At 35.6% G+C, this 20,023-nt stretch overlaps 1 protein-coding gene across 1 annotated transcript in view; it reads left to right on the forward strand.

Moving 5' to 3' along the window:
- The first annotated feature begins 1,809 nt into the window (after positions 1 to 1,809).
- The window catches only part of ipo11 (importin 11), a 170,908-nt gene continuing 152,694 nt past the window's right edge, over positions 1,810 to 20,023 (forward strand). Inside the window, exons 1-3 of the mRNA XM_079383422.1 lie at positions 1,810 to 1,918; positions 7,727 to 7,873; positions 17,792 to 17,892. Of these exons, the coding sequence (XP_079239548.1) occupies positions 7,736 to 7,873; positions 17,792 to 17,892 (239 nt within the window). The 5' untranslated portion in view covers positions 1,810 to 1,918; positions 7,727 to 7,735. The remainder of the gene's footprint in view (positions 1,919 to 7,726; positions 7,874 to 17,791; positions 17,893 to 20,023) is intronic.

Genomic DNA, 20,023 nt, shown 5'->3' on the forward strand with positions numbered 1-20,023 from the left:
TAGTATATAATAGTCATGCAACATAAAAATAAACAAAGCACTGAACCTTGATTCAGACAGAAAGTCTTTGCTGTGAAGCTGTGATTTTAGTTCTGTACCCACACATTCTCCCACGGAAAAGGGTTGGACTTTCCCCATTTTATGTTAAAAACAGTAAACAGGTTGTGGTTTTATCACGTTGTCATTTTTCCATTTCAATCAGTGTTAGAAACGAACCAGGGGTGTTATAGTTCCAAAACAATATCGAAATGTCCTAAAATAATAATTATCATCATAAACATGTTGGTTATACACTTTATTTAATCTAGGCCTACAAATACTCTAATGACTGCTAGTTGACATGCTGAAAAGTTACTTTAATAATATTGATAACACATTAAACTAATAATAATATTCTTTATAATAATAACACAAAATAATACTTTAAGTAATTTTTTAACATATTTGATGTTGATTTTATTTCATAGGTAAAGGCTAATTCTTCATATTGATCATATATTTCAATTAATTGATTCAATTGTACTGCATAAACTGACAGACCGCAGTGTGATTTTATTTGGTTAGAAGCAAAACTATGCTCCACACAAGGTCCAATCCAGGCGGCAAATGTTGCCTCTTAATAACAGAAGTACATGGTTTCATTGTCTGTGTGACCCACTTTGCTTTTCACTAGTATTCAATCTGATGTTCTTTGCAAAGCAGGCTACAGTAATTGGGAAACTGGTTTTGACACAGAACAGACTTTTTTTTCAGCCAAGCACAGCCTCAGACCACACACAGCCTGTTAGTCTATGTTTGACTGGGCAAACCCTAACCACACACCCAATGGGTGATTTGGGTTCAGTGTCTTTGGTTGATTTTAAGGAGTTACGTCTTTACTATAGGCTGCAGAAAGACGTATTGTGGTAATTGTGCGTCACCTGTTGGACAACAAATGCAACTACAAACATGGATGATTAAATTATTCTCAATCTGATACAATGTAGCATGTTTCAAGAATCATTGTTATTATTAAACTAAAATAGTCTATGAAAATTCACTATGAAAGAACCTATTATTATTATTAAGAAAACATAAAACATGTATTTGTCCATAACCAGAGTAATAACATCCATAATATTGGGAGGGAACATAGCTAATAATATTGCATTTCCATTCAGGTTCATTAAATAGGATTTTGTGTGTGTGTGTGTGTGTGTGTATATATATATATATATATATATATATATATATATATATATATATATATATATATATATATATATATATATGGGGATGGCTAAAAGGCTAAATAAATAAAAATAAAAATAAAAACAAAGTAACTGTTTTTTTTTATAACCTCAAAAGAATAATAACCATATAAACTCAAAAACAGCTATATCTACAAAGTGATCACAGGTGTATTTGCGAAATATTCTACTAAATTATATAAATTTTTGGTGTTATCAACTTCACAGTTTTTTCATTCGTATTTTTGACAGGGCTTTTGTACTAATAGTCTACAAACTGCAGGGAGACTTGAAAAGGTATATATTTGTGGATAAATTCCAAGCCAGTAAAAATATTTTATTTGTATTTTTTATTATTCTTTATATTTCCCATATTTAATATACAAATGTAATTAATATAAACATGTTCAAAATATCAAACTTTTTCTCCAGATGACCAACAATTTATTCAAAACCTAAATATTACAACAACATGACACTGAAATTAAAAATGTACTCGCCATTATAACAGGAGCATCGACACAAATTGAAAAAACTCAAATCTTTGAATGAATGGTTGGATATGTGATTACGTCATTTTAGTGCGACAGTAGGCACCGTGTACGGCGCCATCCTCACAACGTGCGCGCTGTGTTTAGAGCCGACTGCGAGCTGTTTTGATCTCAGCGGCGTTAACATATCTGCTGAAGGTACGTCAACAAGAACTGCAGCTTTAGAGAATGTTTTTTTGCTTCAAAAGCTCCTTCCGGTGAAGTGATTTGTGATGTTAAATACTTAATTTTGCTCCGTAGGCCAACATGCGTAACGTTAACAGTTGAGTATCTTTAGCCACCCAGCTACATACTAGATGTTTTTCTGCTTTTGTTCGAGTTTGGATATTTCATATCACTGGGAAGAATTCACGTTCCGAAAGACTGATCAAATTCGCTTAATTGAGACGTTAGTTTTAGCAGATGGCACAGGACAGATTTGCCAGTATGATGATAAGAATGATTGACATGTTTCCATATAATCTTATGCCGTAATTATGATACTGTAACGAGTTACACGCTTTTGCCATCTTCTGTTTCACAGATCATGTATAATGTGTGCAGTTCAAGGGTTTCATACAAAAGCAGGCCGAGAAGACCCTCTGAGACATAATTATGCTGCTACAGTATGAATGTGTAATAATACAGACATGCATTATTCCAGATCTGTCCACTGGTGCTCTTGTGTTGACCTACTCTTGAAGGTCTTGATGGTACTTGATTATAATGCACAGCATGGTTCGATTTTGAGGCTGATTATAGATCAACGAAAACATAAGTGTCTATTTTCACTAATCTGTCATTAAATCTGACATGGCATCTTCAGATGTTGGGATGTGTTTTAAGAGCACACACTGGGAATGTATTGATTGTTTGTGTTCATTGTCAGCGTTTACCCTGAAAGGACTTGCAATCAGCCTGGGCTGCGTTTCCCAAAAGCATCGTAAGCCTAAGTTGATCGTAGCTCCATTGGTTTCAATGGGTCTACGATGTACTTAAGCAGGTTGGTTAATCATTTGATTAAAATTGGCTGATATCAATGCCTGTTTGGTCACTTAACGAAATAGTAGTTTCTCTTTGAGTTTCAAAATCTACCAATAGCCTTGTCAAAGCATAAGCAGCGGCATTCAGCCTTTTTAATGAATAATAGCATAATGTGTTAAAGAAGTATATTTAATATGAACAATTTGTGAATCCTGTTTACACTAGCATTCAAAAGTTTGAGGCTGGTATATTAGTTTTAATGGTTTTCCAAAAATGCCTCTTATAGACTGCATTCATTTGATCAAAAACACTAATAATGTGACTTTTTCTTACATGTAATTTGTTCTTGTGATGGCAAAACTGAAATTTTAGCAGCCATTATTCCAGTCTAGTGTTATATCATCCTTCAGAAATACAGGGGATATAAAAAGTCTTCACACCCCTGTTAAAATGCCAGGTTTCTATGATGTAAAAAAATGAGACCAAGATAAATAATTTCAGAACTTTTTCCACCTTTAATGTAAACTATAACCTGTACAACTGTAAAACAAACTGAAATCTTTTAGGAAAGGTGGATTAAAAAAAATAAATTCTAAAATAATGTGGTTGCATAAGTGTGCACACCCTCTTATAACCAAGGATGTGGCTGTGTTCAGAATTAAGCAATCACAGTCTAACTCATGTTAAATAGGAGTCAGTACACACCTGCTGTCATTTAAAGTGCCTCTGATTAAACCCAAATAAAGTTTAGGTGTTCTAGTAGGCTTTTCCTGACATTTTCTTACAGCAAAAGCCATGGTCCACAGAGAGCTTCAAAGCATCAGAGGGATCTCATTGTTGAAAGGTATCAGTCAGGAGAAGTGTACAAAAGAATTTCCAAGGCATTAGATATACCATGGAACACAGTGAAGACAGTCATCATCAAGTGGACAAAATATGGCGAAACAGTGTTATTACCAAGCACTGGATGTCCCTCCAAAATTTATGAAAAGTTTAGAAGAAAATTGGTCAGGGAGGCTGTCAAGATGCCTACAGCAACATTAAAGGAGCTGCAGGAAATTCTGGCAAATACTGGCTGTGTAGTACATGACAGCAATCTCCCATATTCTTCAAATTATCTGGGGTAGGGTGTAGGGCTGTGTATTGGCAAGAATCTGGCGATTCGATACGTATCACGATACAGGGGTTGCGATACAATATATTGCGATACATTACGATACTGTAAGCAAGGTGATATATTGGGATATTTCTTATTTTAGGAATAGGATATATATTTTTTAGGAAAGCTGTCACTAAGAACACACCACCATATGCAAACCTTTTGCAATAAATAAAAATAGTTTAACCAACACACTGCAGAACACACTGGGATCTGTATTTGCAATAATCAGTCCCTATGACATTCAACATTATTGAACCACTTTTTGTGCAGTACGAGTAAAGGGGGAAATATTCAAGTGCTTGCATGATTCTTCAGTTAAATGTATGTATAAAATGTATTTTATAAAAAGATAAAAATATATATATTTATAGATTCCACTTTAAAGGTTCACAGTTTAAGTCTACAATTGTGACATGCAATGTAATAACATTTGATCTGAACAAAAAATGACATCTGCTTAAAAATCAATGAAAAATAAAGTGCTTGCAGGATTCCTAAAGAAAACTAAACAATTGTAAAACATCAAAAATCGAAAGCCCGGCTAGATTTTGCAAAAACACATTAGTCTCCCAAAAGCATGTGGGAAAATGTGTTATGGTCTGATGAAACGGTTGAACTTTTTGGTCATAATTCTAAAAGGTATGTTTGGCACAAAAACAACACTGCACATATCACCAAAGGAACACCATGCCCTCAGTGAAGCATGGTTGTGGCAGCATCACGCTTTAGGGCTGTTTTTCTTCAGCTGGAACTGGGGACTTAGTCAAGGTGGAGGGAATTATGAACAGTTCCAAATACCAGTCAATACTGGCACAAAACCTTCAGGCTTCTGCTAGAAAGATGAAGAGGAACATCTTTCTGCACGATAACAACCCAAAGCACACATCCAAATCAACAAAAGAATGGCTTCACCAGAAGATTATAAAGTTTTTGAATGGCCCAGTCAGAGGGTGATCTGAAGAGGGCTGTGCACAGGAGATGACCTCGCAATCCGACAGATTTGGAGCATTTTTGCAAAGAAGAGTGGGCAAATATCGTGACGTCAAGATGTGCCATGCTGATAGACTCATACCCAAAAAGACTGAGTGGTGTAATCAAATCAAAAGGTGCTTCAACAACGTATTAGTTTACGGGTGTCCACACTTATGCAACCACATTATTTTATTTTTTTTATTTTTACTTCACCTTTCCTAAAAGATTTCGGTTTGTTTTTTTAATTTAGTTGTACAGTTTATAGTTTACATTAAAGGTGGAAAAAGTTCTGAAATGATTTATCTTGGTCTAATTTATTTTACATCACAGAAACCTGGCATTTTAACAGGGATGTGTCGACTTTTTATATCCACTGTAATTCTAATATGCTGATTTACTGCATAATTACTAATTACTCGCCCTCATGTCATTCCAAACTCGTAAGACCTTCGTTCATCTTTGGAACACAAATTATGATATTTTTGATGCATTCCAAGAGCTCTCTGACCCTCCCATAGACTGCAAGGGTCCTTACACGATCAACGTCCAGAAACGTAGCAAGGAAATCTGTAAAATAATCCATGTGACATCGGGGGTTCAACCGTTTTTTTATTCAGTTAACTCTTTTGAAGAGATTTTTAACAGAGTTAAGCCAACTACAGTTTTGGAATTTTTAGCAAAAATAAATGATAAAAGCATGATATAATTCAGCCATAATATTTCTCACCATGAAAATAGCCACAGAAGCTGGAGTGGCGTTAAACAAACAAACATACAAACAAGACAACTGATGTGTGTTGATGTAGTGTTATTTGTGTAATATACATTAGGTCTGACAATTACATAAATTGGAAAGCGGTATGTATTGTACATGTAATTATAAATACAATTATAATTATGATTCATGTGTCTTGCAATGCATTTTAGTTATGAGTGTAGAAACATGCTTTTGTCCCCCAAAATCGTGTTTATGACATCTGCCAGCAGGGGCTGATCAACTGAGCCTTGACCTCCTGTCAGATTTGTCTTTTGCGGCTTTGTAATGTTTGACATATATAGGCTACTTGTCACATCTTAAAGTCATGTTTTAAAGGCCAGTGAAATATATGTCACAAATGACCTCAAATCCACATGACATTCTGCTCTAACACCTGAACCTAAAGCCAGATCCTTTGACCTTTTTTGTTGAAGTAAACAATCGTTTTCTGTGCTCTTCCCAGATCTGAACCTACATTCTATAGTTTGCATGTTATCTAACATCTGGTGAGGTGCCCAGGTTAATAAATTATCCATTTACACAGACTTTTAAATTTTTTTATACCTTTTATTTGAATTCAGATGAGATGTATGCAGCAAAGATGGAGTGCTTGAGTCTTTACGCACAAGATTCCTTGGAACTAACAAATCGCAGCTGCCTGCCCCTTTCTGCTTGAAACACCTTTGTACATGCTTGAAGTGTAGTTGCGCTTGTCGCTCTAATAACTATGAGTTTGTACTTCAAGCATTGCTCATAACTGTATTCTTTCTGCAGCACACAAGGCAAGAGCTTTTGAGCCCATACTTGGAAATGCACAGCATCTGTGCCTTATTTACCAGTGATTAAAAAAAATGGGACTCGTTTCTATCACAGCATGGATGCCATTTAACCGGCTACTTTCTGTTTGTCCATGAGATGGGAAAACATCTAAAGCCATCTGCTGTCTTGTTTTTGGCATCATTCAGGACAGGTTGCTGAAAAAATATTGTCAGTTTATGTTTTGCACAAATAGGGGGCAGAGTTGCACAGCAAAGATTTGCAACTTGATGTTATTTTCCTGGGTGAAGTAAACAAGTCTGGGTTTATGATGCAGATTTTAGTTTGATTTTCTCCAGGATTTTGGAACAGTCGACAGAGCTGTCTTTTACCCATCAGGCCAGCACACTGCTGTCTTTACATGCTGCTTTTTATGCCTTTCAAACATAAACATTTGATTTTTGATTCATTGTGGTCGTGATTTCTGCTTATTTGTGGTAATATTATCTAGCTGCCAAGGTTTTGTAAAAAAAGAAAAAGAAAAGAAAGACTTTTGATAGTTTAACCATTGGATAAATCTGTAATGTTTTGCAATGTTTGCCATCTTTTTCCAAGAAAAGTGTGTATGAAATGAATTAAAACCTGTAAAGAAGTTACATTTCATCTTTTTTTTTTATTTTAAATGTTAAATATTGCAAAAATATTAAGCAGTGCACACTTTTTTTATTTATTAAAATAATTTAAAAATAATATTATGCACCAAATAATGAGCACCAAATAAGCATTTTAGAATGATTTATTGAGGATAATGTGGTACTAATAATGTATGTGTGTGATATTTATTTATTTATTTATTTATTTATTTAAAAACCCAGGAAATTGCAGGAACATGTTACATTTTAAAATATAATAAAATTGAAATCAATTACTATAATTTGTAATAATATTTTACAATATAACTATTTCTGATTAAATAAATACAGCCTTGGTGAGCATAAGAGACTTCTTTCAAAAACATTAGGAAATCTGACTGACCCCAAATATTTGAATGGTAGATTAAATATAATGTTGATATTGTAATATGCTGGTTTATGAAACTTGTTGTTAAATAGATCCCTTCACTGACCTTGAGTTTCAAATGTATGTATTTGTATATTATTGAGTAAGTGCGGGGTGTGTAGTTAATGTTTGGTAGATGACGAACTCCAGAATTATTCTAAATGTTTCATAAAAGCAAAGGACTCTGGTGGGTAGCAATGTTAACTATGATTTGTCAGGATTCCAGTCTATTTAGATAATAAATGAGCTGTATTGTGTGCTCTGTTTGTGTCTCCAGCTTTACCTAATGGACATCCAGAGCGCCAGCTCAGTGGTGCTGCAGGCTTTGACCCAGGCCACCAGTCAGGACACAGCTGTGCTGAAGCCTGCAGAGGAGCAGCTTCGCCAATGGGAGACCCAGCCAGGCTTCTACTCAGTGCTGCTGGTGAGAATCTGCTATATACAGCTTCAATATGAGCAGTTTAGTGGTGCAATAGAACAAAGTAAAAGTGGGAATGTGGGTAATATTTTATGTGGCTTTTACTTTTTTCTGTGATGCATGTCAGCTGAGGCTCGTGGCATGTCAAAAATATCTTGATACAAGTAATTTTATATCAAGCAAAGCAACTTTGCACATTAATATAGAATTCAGCCAAAGTTCTTTTACAGGTGTTTGTATGTTGAAAATGGCTTATCGAGTCAGATCTTTTTTTTTTTTTTTTTTACTGCTTGGAGTTTTTGTTGTTGTTTAATTCAGGTGTTACATAATATGAACCTGTTTTTGTACTGATCCCAGACTTTTGTTGGCCATTCATTTGTTTTAAATAACTTTACATGTTGATGTGTGTCCAAGTCCACAAAAAAATATTGTATTTTTAAGTCACTAAATTGTTTGATTTTGGTCATTTTGCTCACCTCTAGAGCTAGACACCACAAGAGCCTGCATAACAATTACTTTCCCCTCCGAGAGATTAAATGATCATCTTGGCTTGAGTACAAACAACCACAGCACAAAACACAGGCTAATTTTCATTTTTGGGTGAACTAACCCTTTAAGACCATCGTTCATCTTCAGAAAACACACATTAAGATATTTTTGATTAAATAATTGAATAAAGCCATCATTATTATTGAATAAAGCTTGTTTCCGGTGCTGTTGAGGGAACGCTGGCGCGTTTGGCTGCCGCTCCTCTTACCGTTCCTGTTTGGTTATATTATTTTATTATTTATTTTATTTATCTATTTTCTCCTCCACTCTTGCGGAGTACTCTTGCGATATGGTTGTTCCATTTTATATACTTTGGATTGCTGCTTTTATTTTTGCACTCCACTAGGATAAACTCGCGGCTGTGCATGTGGATCTTGTGACACTGAGCTCATGGTGTGCTTCAGGGATTCATTCTGGACCGGCCGTTTACGTGGACTTAAAGACTATGGCCCTTGTGTGCACTGCACGCCAACTTTTGAGCTTAAAATTTTTTCTTATCATTTACCTAAAGATTCTCATGAACTTTGTCAAGATGCTGGCTTGCTGCGTCCTAAACGATACATACATCGGGGCTCGAGGTGCAGCCTTTTTGTTTCATCTCTTAATATATTTAATTTTGTCACTACATGTCGGCATTAGATTAACTGTTTGCCTTCCACTGGTGTCGATCATAGGAATTTAATATCTGTCCCCTGCGTGGAGGATAAATCACTGCTGTCTTTATCGCATAGCCCGATTCATGCTGCATTGTTTAATGCTGCATTTAGCTGATCTAATCTCTGATAAAAACTTGGATTTTCTGTTTTTATCTGAAACGTGGCATAAAGGTTGATGGTTAAACTACTGTTTAATCAGATCACTCCTCCTGGATTTGGAACTTTAAACCTCTCGAGGTCATCTGGTAGAGGTGGTGGTATTATTGCTGTCTACAATTGGCAGTTCAACGTCAGTGCTGTAACCATTCCTCAGTATTCAACATTTGAGTGCTTGGTCTTAATTGTCTCTGGCTCTACTTCTACAATCATTGCTACTGTCTACAAACCACCTAAAAATTAAGTCTCATGCAGCTTTTATGTCTGATTTTGCTGACTTTTTGACAATGCTGACCCCGAAGTTCCATAGAATCCTTATTGTGGGGGACTTTAATATTCATGTGGACCAAAGTGACTCTGTAATGGCAAAGGAATTTCTATCATTACTGGACTGTTTTAACTTTTCACAATTGGTAACAAGTCCTACACATTGCAAAGGTCATACACTGAACCCCTTGTGCTTACAAATGGCTCATTTGGATCTCAGTTATCATCTGTTGACATTGGTCTGTCGGACCACTCAGCTGTCTTCTTTGATTTGGAATTACATCGACCAAGTGTGCGTACACCTCGAACTGTAACATTCCGGAAGTGGAAATCTATTGATCAAACTGCTTTTTCGAATTCTGTCATTTCCATTTTAGGTGATTTGCATTTAACATCGTTGGATGAGAAAGTTTCACAGTTGAATAATACTCTTATTGCTAACTTAGACACTTTTGCTCCTCTGAGAACACGCAAGGTTACTTTTGCTCGTTCTGCTCCATGACATAATGACAATCTTGGCACTAAGAAGGCTGCCTGTCGGAAAATGGAGCGTAAATGGCATCTCACTGGCTTGAATGTTTACTATCTAGCTTGGAAGGATCTTCTGGGTGATTACAGAGCATTAATTGAGTCTGCAAGATCATCTTATTTTTCTCAGACTATTGAAAACAACCAAGGAAACCCGAGACACTTGTTTAAAACTATAAATTGCCTGCTTCAAGTTGATGCCGTTTCTACCATGCCTGTTTCTCAGCAGTTATGTAATTCATTTCTTCAATTTAAAAGTTGATAATGTTCGTAAACAAATTTCTGTTTCACCTGTTTCTACCACCACATGTCACTGTTCACCTGAGTTCACTGGTGTTTCTCTTATTAACTTTCCTCAACTCGATACTGAGACTCTTAAACGGGAGGTATCTAGCATGAAATCTACCACTTCCTTGCTTGACCCTATTCCCACTAGCTTATTTAAATCTTGCTTTGATGCTTTGTGTCCTGCTGCTCTCAGTATTATAAATGATTCCTTACAGACTGGGGTTGTTCCAGCAGCATTAAAGATTGCTGCTGTAACCCCTGTACCTAAAAAAGAAAACGTTGCACTAGACTATTTCAATAACTTTCGTCCTATTTCAAATCTCCCATTTTTGGCAAAATTACTTGAGCGTATTGTTGCCTCTCATTTGTGTAATCATCTCACAGTTTTTGAGCCTCTTCAGTCGGGTTTTCGTAAATTTCACAGTACTGAGACTGCCTTGGTCACGGTCACCAGTGATTTGTTGATGACTTCTGACTCTGGTGCAACATCTGTTCTTCTTATTCTTGATCTAAGAGCTGCGTCTGATACTGTGGATCGCAGTCTATTACTTACTTGCCTTGAAAGAGTGTTTGATGTGTCTGCCTTGAAGTGGTTGCGGTCTTATTTTACTGACCATTCCCAGTCTGTTTCTATGAGTGGTTATAGGTCCGAGATTAGCTTTGTCTCAACTGGTGTCCCTCAGGGGTCGGTCTTAGGCCCTTTACTTTTTAACATTTATTTGTCACCTTTAGGTCACCTTTTGAGATCGCTCGGCCTTCATTATCATTTGAATGCTGACGATACGCAGATACATTAAAATCCTCATGAGCGCCTTGATGTTGCTTATTTGTCTGACTGCATTACTGAGATTAAAACATGGATGAATAATAATTTCTTGTTTGAACGGTGATAAAACTGAAGTTATGCTTATAGGTTCTAGTGTTGTCACGATACTGGAATTTCTAACTTCGATACGATACCTTGAAAAATATCGATATTCGATACCATTTTCGATACCACGGTGAAAAAAACTGCCACAATATTAAGGGGGTAATTTTTTTAATTTAAAGATAAATGTAACAAGTCGAGAACATGCAGTATATTTTACATGAACAAAAAAATGTCTTGAGGTACTGCATTTGTTGATTTATTTATTAATATTTTATTAATCTTAGTTAAATGTTAATTGAAACTAACGTTTACTAATACATGTACTAATTAAAATCCAAAGTTCTATTTGTTGATATTCTCATTTGCTTCATAACCAAAATATTTCCAGATATAGGGCCCTATGAAATCCCTTTTATTTTTCCCCAAATTCCGTTTTATTTTTTTCTACATTCAATTTTTAATTTTTCTGGATTCCATTTTTTCCGTTAGAATTTTTCTGGACTCTTTTTTTTTTTTTTTTTTTTTAATGGTCAAATTAAATGCTATGTCTATAATCTAAAAGCATGTCTAATTAATTAAAATCATGAAAATTACACAATTTAACATTTAATTTATTAAAAGTGTAACAAAAATGACACGTTTAGGGCCGTATGAAATGTTTTATTTTTTTCTCACCTTATGTTTTATTGTTACCAAATTCTGTGTTTTAGCATGTCTATTATTTGAATGCATACAAACAATTTTTATTTATTCTTACAGTATCCTTATGAAATATGTTTTCCCCTTCAGAAATTCTGTGTTGTGTATTTCAATTTTACTGGATATCAGATGAAGGCATAAAACAATTTTAATTAATTTATCTTTGAATTAATGAAAATTAAACATTTAAATTTTTGGCTAATGAAGGGGATTTACTATTAAAATTTAAATATTTTGTGATTATTTCTTTAAAAAAAATGAACAGTAGTAGTAAGTAGTAGTATTATGTACATTCTACTAATAATAGTAATATAGCCTTTCTGGCACACTGTCTTTAATAGGCTAAGTTAAACCGAACTTTTATTTTGACGGGTTGCCGTGAATACTTTTAAAGTTCTGTGTGTGTATGATATGACGCTAGTTTTACTCAAATTAAATGGTAAAATGCTCGTAAAGTGCCTTTCAGATCAGTTCTGGAGATATTGTTGATGTATTTATGTCCTCATTGAGACGGCAGACGCTGAAATCACCGCGAGCGCCACATTAGTAAACAAAACCGCACGTGCAGCACATTCACACAGAGACGCGCAGAACATGCAGGATTCATATTTAAATCGACTTTTGCAGCTTAATATTTACAGATACTAGTCCATATCGCGATTTGATTTAAGTGCAATGACCTACTTTTGATTAATTCATCCAAACTTTGACAAATTCCGTGACATTCCGCGTTAAACTGTAAATTCCGTGTTTATGACTGGATTCCGTGCGCGTTCTCTGCATCGCGGAGATCATAGATCCCTACAGATAGCGCTCCTGCTGTGTTCTTTAACAACCAGAGCAGTCATCTTTCTATTCACTTCACTTTTGCTATTTAACCAGAGCGAAGGAGACGAGTGCGGTCACGTGTGGTGCTTGTCCACGCGCCTTTGGAGAGAAGTGAAAGTGACAGCTCGGCTAGTATCGGTGTATCGATACTTCGGGAAATTAATATTGGTACCGTTCAGATATTTCAGTATCGATATTTAGCGAAATATCGATATTTTTGACAACACTAATAGGTTCCCATCATTAAATGTCTAAAGCCGGCCATCTGTCCTTGACTCTGGATTGGCTCTGTTTTGGAAGTCCAGAGTCGAGTGAGGAACCTTGGAGTTATTTTTGATGCTAATCTGTCTTTTGATTCTTTTGTCCAGAGCACTGTTAAAACCTCTTTTTTCCACCTCAGAAATATTGCAAGATTGCGCCCTATGTTAAATTTGCCCTATGTCACGGAAATGCTGGTAAATTCCTTTGTCGTCTCACGGTTAGATTATTGTAACGCGCTTTTAGCTGGATCTTCTAAATCTACACTTAATAAGATACAATATGTACAAAATTCAGCCGCCAGGATTTTACCTGGGACTAGGATTAGCAGTCATATTACTCCAGTGTTAGAATCCTTGTACTGGCTCCCGGTCAGGTTTAGAGTGGATTTAAAAATTTTGATGCTTACTTTTAAAGCATTACATGTACATTTGTATGTAATTACCACAACAAATTAATTCAAGTACTTTACTATAATATGGTTCAAAAACACTATAGTATTTATTTACTATAAATTACTATAGTATTTTTTTCACGTGGGACCAGAGCCGATCCTACACTTCTGGGGGCCCTACGCAAAATGGGGTTATGCGCGGCTACGAGTGGTTATGAACGAATGGATGAAATGCATTTGTCCATGTTCACTCAGTCTCGAACCGCGCTTGCGGAAAGTGTTTGAGAAACAGTATCTCTTCCGCGGCTCGCTATGCTTTCAACTCGGATTTTTAGTCTCAAGCAAGAGACTTTGACATTCACGGTACATGATTTGACAGATTTTTATGTAGAAAGGGCGACAGCGCACCGCATTAAAATAAATGATCATTTATGTTTTCATAACCGCTGGCCAAATTAAAAAAACGAAACTAAAATTAAATCATCTTTGAGAGCCTGACTGGAAAACACAATAGCCCCAGGACGTCTGGCTAGCGATTTTGCGAGCCCTGAAAATGTTCTCGTAGCGTCATAAAATTACAGTTGGCCACTGATGTCACACTATTTTATCAATGTCCTTACAACTTTTCTGGGACTTGAAGGTGGTAGTTGCGTTGCTGTCAATGCAGGGTCAGAAAGCTCTCGGATTTCATAAAAAATATCTTAATTTGTGTTCCGAAGATGAACAAAGGTCTTATTGGTTTGGAACGACATGATAGTGAATAATTAATGACAGAATTCAAATTTTTGGGTGAACTATCCCTTTAATAAATGAACAGTTTTTAGTTTTAGAAGGCAAAATTCACCTTTTATTTTTACTTTATTGTGAAAAATGTATCAGTGTGGTTTTCTATTTAAAAAAAAATTATTTTTAATATTTTCTTCCTAAGTATGTTAATGATGGGCACATGAAAATGTGCCGCGTAGTAGAAATGACCCTTGTGGTTTCTTGGCCGCTGGGCCGTGACATTGAGGGAGATTTTGTTGGAGGCTGATCCACCTGAGCTGTGGGCTGACATCCTCACCAGATGGCCATTAGCTGTTATGACTCATTTTGCAATTCATGCCATGCCACTGTTTTATTTATGAGCATTTTTCTTACAAAATAAAATAAGAAATTAAGCTTTTTAAACCAATGAAGTATGCAGCAGTTCTTAAGGGATGTCATGTGCTGCCAATGATGACGAACCTAACAACACTGGTCTAAGTGGTCCAGAAGGGCATTGGTTTTGCATACTTAATCCAAATCATTTTCATAATAATATGCTATTTATTTTTTCGTCCTCTGCACTGGCACATGAGCTAATTTATTTGAAATGTGAAATTAATATTTTAAACTTCATACTGGTTGCAGATGGATTAGTAATGACCTTTGAGCCGCACAGAGGTTAAATGCTTCTGAACGCAGGGCGTATAATTCTGTTACATGTCATGGCTTATCTCCTCACAAACACCCTGAGTTCTTGTTTTTGTCTTTATAAGTGAACTTTTAAGTGAAATCTGGCCACCTTTCAAATGCTGAACAAAGGCAGATGGGGAGGACATTTAGACCACTTTGTTGTGTTTAAAGTGGAGACTGTGCTGATATTTTTTGGTTTGAGCTTGAGTTTTCATTGGCAGGAGGAGCAGAAGGCTCATTAAGAACTAGGGTCAGTACCACCAGTAAATAAAATTCCACCACTCTTGATGCTGTTAAATGACAAAAATAGAAGTAGGTAAATATAACAAATTATTCACGATTAAAAAGAAAGTAGTGACTTTTGTTGTTCACAATAAGATCTGTAACATGCATTTAAAAATAGATGAAGTGCAGTGAAGTTTCACTGCGTGCCAACTTTAAATAAAAACATATAGACAGCTCTCATTGCCGAAGTGAGTCACTGCTCTGTACTACAAATTCTGTTCAAAGTCTGGTAGCTTTACTAAAGTATCACCCTGCAGAATCCTGTACGCCTTCCTCAATGCCTGATCAAAAATCTAGCATGTGATATCTATGCTAAGATAGTGAGTTAAGCTTTTGGAACACAAAGAAAGGGAAATGCTTAATTTGAACTATAATTTTCAGTAATATTATATGATATAAAATTTAAACATCATTAATAGGGTGATTTAAGAACAAATGGGCTGTAAAGTGTTTTTCTATATTCTCTAATCTGGCACTAAATAAATTACCCATAAAAAAGGTCCAAAGGGAATATAATTTTTTTTTTCTTTTTTTTTTTGTAAAATGATGTTCAAAGGAATGCAAGGAGACAATATGGAAATTTAGGTCAACCAGAACAAAATAAATTATGTTTGTAGGCTAAAAATTATTGGCGTAAACATCAGTGCATCTTTGACCCATTGGTGGCGCTAGAGGGTTTAAAAGATTGACCCCAAAATTGTAATAATTCATTCAATGTTGAGCACTAGGCCTTCTCAGAGATTTTTCAATTAAGGGTGCAGTTACAAATCTGTGGGTGCAAACTGAGAGTACAGATTAAGAAGTAGCGAGCACAGTTTATCAGACTTAAAAAAAACTACTTCTACACAGCCTTAGGGCAGTTCTGTACTTTTAATGTCCCTATTCAGAACAAAAAAAAAAAAAAAAATCTTCAGGATTTACACAAATGCCAGTTTCTGCTCTTGTGGTTGTGTATGACTAAATCGTCTCTTGCTCTTTCAGAGAATGAGGTGTCTGTGGACCCTCAGGCCTGGCCAGTACAAACCCTCTCGTCCCCTGAGGGGGGCTCAGCAGCTCCCGTGTTGTCATACAGCACTGGCTATGGTGGTGTAGCTGTCCTCTCAAATCCTTTAAGCCTTCAAACTTGGCACAGACTCCTTCGTTATTGAGGTTTAGCATGAAATAGGATTGCAAAGGAACGGAGCACAATCCTACGTATCAGCAGACTTTTTTCCTTCAATGATTTCTGCAGGCGTCGACTTCGACTGCAGCGCTATAAGAATGTCTGTCACGTCCCATCAGCCTCTCTTATCTGTTTGTATTTGAGCCAACCTGCTGTCACTCGGTCTGTCACCCAAAGAAATCAGCCTGATTTGTATGGACTCGCATTTAGCTTATTTGTCTACCCAAATGGTGCTTTCACTGACCTTGAGGTGAATTAGGCAGAGGCTTGTCCTCCATGTTTACTTGTCAGCTGTCTATTGATATGATATTCACGTGTCACATTTTGAAAGCAATAAGTATCTGTTTGCGTCAGAGCTAGGTAATATGCACTCTCTGCTTTTGTTTTTGCATGCGACCAATATTTCTTCCTCACGGTTATCCTCGGTAATTTATTACCCTTTGCTCATCGTCTTGTGTAGGAAATGGGTCTCTGTATGGACTCTTATCTGGCAGATTGGAATGAGCCCTGGTCTCTGAGCAGCCGAGTGTGGGGATTTGGTGGCCCTGCGTCAGAGCCTGGCAGAGATGCTCCCTCTTGAACGCAGCTGCTACTACATATTTATCAATGAGCATTAGCTTCCTTGGCCTGCTCCTCGCTCCCCATGCTCTTATTCCGGACATGGCATGCTGGATTAAACCTCGAAACTCACTCCACTGTGGAATAGCCTTTAATTATTCAGTGTTAGATGTTAGCCTCGCTAACCTAACTTGCCTCGCTTCACCTCAGGAAATGTGTAAATCCTCTTTTTTTTTTGTACATTGTTGTGTATTTTTAAAGGTGACGTCTGTAACTGGTGTAAAATGAAAGTGCAGAAAATTACTGTTATTTAAAAAAAAAAAAAAAAAAGGTTCATATATAATCATACAGTATATTGTTATATTGTGCCTTTTTCCTTTTTATCATAAAACCATGTTGATAATTGGATAATTTGTACTGGCACTTGTCATATTTTTAGTTAGTTTTTTTTTACCAATGAAATTGAATATTTGCTTGGAAATGTTTTCCCCTAAATTTAATGCGTAAATTAAATACATGTACATCAATTATTAATAATTCAGCAATAATTTATGGATCAAGTTATTCAGTAAGGACATTACATTGCTGTTGCAAAATGTTTCTATTTCAAATAAATGCTGTTTTTTTTACTTTCTATTCAGCAAAGAATTTAAGTTATTTCCACAAAAATATTAAGCAGCACAACTATTTTCAGCATTGATGATAAATATATAAATAAACAATAAATTGTATTTTAAAGTACATTAAAATATAAAAGTTATTTTAAAATTTAAATATATTTCACAATAATGCTATTTCTTATTTAAAATATATTACTGACCCCAATCTTGTTGCAATCCATATGGTGGCTTATAGGCCTACTATTTATAGGATCAAGTTTGACAATTCAACTTTTCACTTCACCCCAAAGTTTGAAATTTTTTTTTTTTTTTTTTTTGGGGGGGGTTTATAGGTTCATATCTCACTCTTTCTCTTTGGTCTTTTTCAGAGCATCTTCAATAATCACTTTCTGGACGTCAATGTGAGATGGCTAGCTGTCCTTTATTTCAAGAATGGTATTGATCGCTACTGGAGAAGAGTTGCACCCCAGTAAGTACATCTGATTCTTCATTGCCATTTCTAGACTTTTCTATCAAGGTTGTTTCTTTAACTGAGAGATGAACATGATGCTCGTTTCAGAAATGTCTTCATCGCCCACATAGAACCATTATCACATTTATGTCAAAGCAGACCAGGCAAATCTCAAACTAATGACTAATAACAGCACATTAAGAAAATCATGGTCTAATGTAAAATTACATTGAGTCGAGTGATTTCTCCATTATTGACGTTACTAAATTAATGTCATTTGGAACTGTGGTGATTAAAAAAATCCAGGTTCCATTCAAAATGTTTCATCTGAAATGCTTTTTGCTTTGTATTTGAACACCCAGAAGTGACTAATCCTTCATAAGTCATATTTATTTATTTTGTCTTTGTATCCTAAATGTAAATGTAAAACACTGCATAAATGCACTGGGATTTATAATGTCTACCACTATTGTTGACTTTATTCAAACCTCTAATTGTTTCATAAATTTTAATTGACATTTAGTCAAGCAGGCATTTCATTGTTGAATATGAAACTAAAACAGGTATTCATTTTAGTGAAATCCTCTAAATTACAAAGTATTTAAAGGTGTTATAAGCATTTTTGCTTCACTCGCAGCACCAGATGGAATTGCAAAAACAATGAATTTCCAAAAAGTTTTCTCAAACATTCCAAACTCTGAACAATCTCATAATTTAAGATCTTGTCAGAGGACTGAGTTCAAGTTTTATGACTGGCTAACATCTGTGGACAGTGTGTTGTTTCTTTGTTTTTGGTGTGTTAACAGAGCCTTAGGCAATGTGATGTAGAAAGCGTTGTTTCTTAGGACATCTATTTCAGTGTTTCCGGTCAGGTCAAATGTTATGTATGTTCTGGTTCTTCAAAAATAATGCTTACGGTATTGATGTGCTATGTATGAAGTAGAGCGCTCTGTATTGCCAACTATCTCACACAACTATAGTATTGCCAACTATCTCACACATCACAATACAGTAATATTTTAATGTGTACTATACACTGAAATGCATAACGATTCATGCATCACAATCATAATTAAATCACAACTGAAATGTGAGATATTGGTTTCAGTCTCTCATGCCGTTAGCTCCATTAATTGAATTGTTGGAAATTACATGCATGAGCACACAAAAAACATCAATACAAGGACCTGAAGTGTTGAAATGGAATTACGATATTATACTGTATCAGACAGAACAGTCCCGGTATCAAGGGTCCAGCGCAGCTAACTGCAGCTCTTAAAAAACCTCTTTGTCTTGTTGTTCTGTCGTTTTGTCCTCCAGCCCTAAGAGGTGACAGACCAGCCGATTTAGAGAGACTCTTACTTTAGTGCTTCTGTCACCTGTGGCCTCCAGTGAACGTCTAATTGATTTTAGGCTGCTGTAATTCACAGAAACTCTTCAGTCAAATTCTGGTTAGTCAGTGACCCGCTGGAGACTTTGGCTCTGCTGAACGAAAGTGCTCAGTCCTCAATGGTGTACTAGGTTAAAAGGTTATGATTTTTCTCTCAGCCAGCTTAGAACAAACTGTACTCATGTTTTAATGCCATTGCCGCTGTACATATTACTGTATTGTAATTTTATATGAAAAAGGAAATAGAAGAGTTTTTAATACTTCCATTCAAAATCTTGAGGTCTGTAAGGTTTTTATAATTTAAAGAAGTCTCATTTAAAGATGATGATCTCAAAGGCTAGATTTTTTTTTAAACCCTAATGTGAAATATTATTATTAAATATCATTTTAATGTTCATTTTTTCTTGTAACTTATTTCAAAAAGTGAAACTTTCATATATTTTAGATTCATTACATGTAAAATAAAACACTTCAAATGTTTTTTGTTTTAATTTTGATGATTAGAGCTTACAGCTGATGAAAGTAAAAAATCAGTATCTCAAAATATTTGAATATTTACATTTGAGTTTCAATAAATGTCCATCCCTACAGTATAAATTCTGGGTATCTCTTGTTCTTTGAAACCACAATAATGGGGAACACTGCTGACTTGGCAATGGTCCAGAAGACGATCATTGACACCCTCCACAAAGAGGGTAAGTCACAGAGGGTCATTACTGAAAAGGAGTGTTGTATCAAAGCATATTAAATGCAAAGTTG

The sequence above is a fragment of the Barbus barbus genome (assembly GCF_936440315.1).
Source record: "Barbus barbus genome assembly, chromosome: 28".
NCBI classification, from domain to species: Eukaryota; Metazoa; Chordata; class Actinopteri; order Cypriniformes; family Cyprinidae; genus Barbus; species Barbus barbus.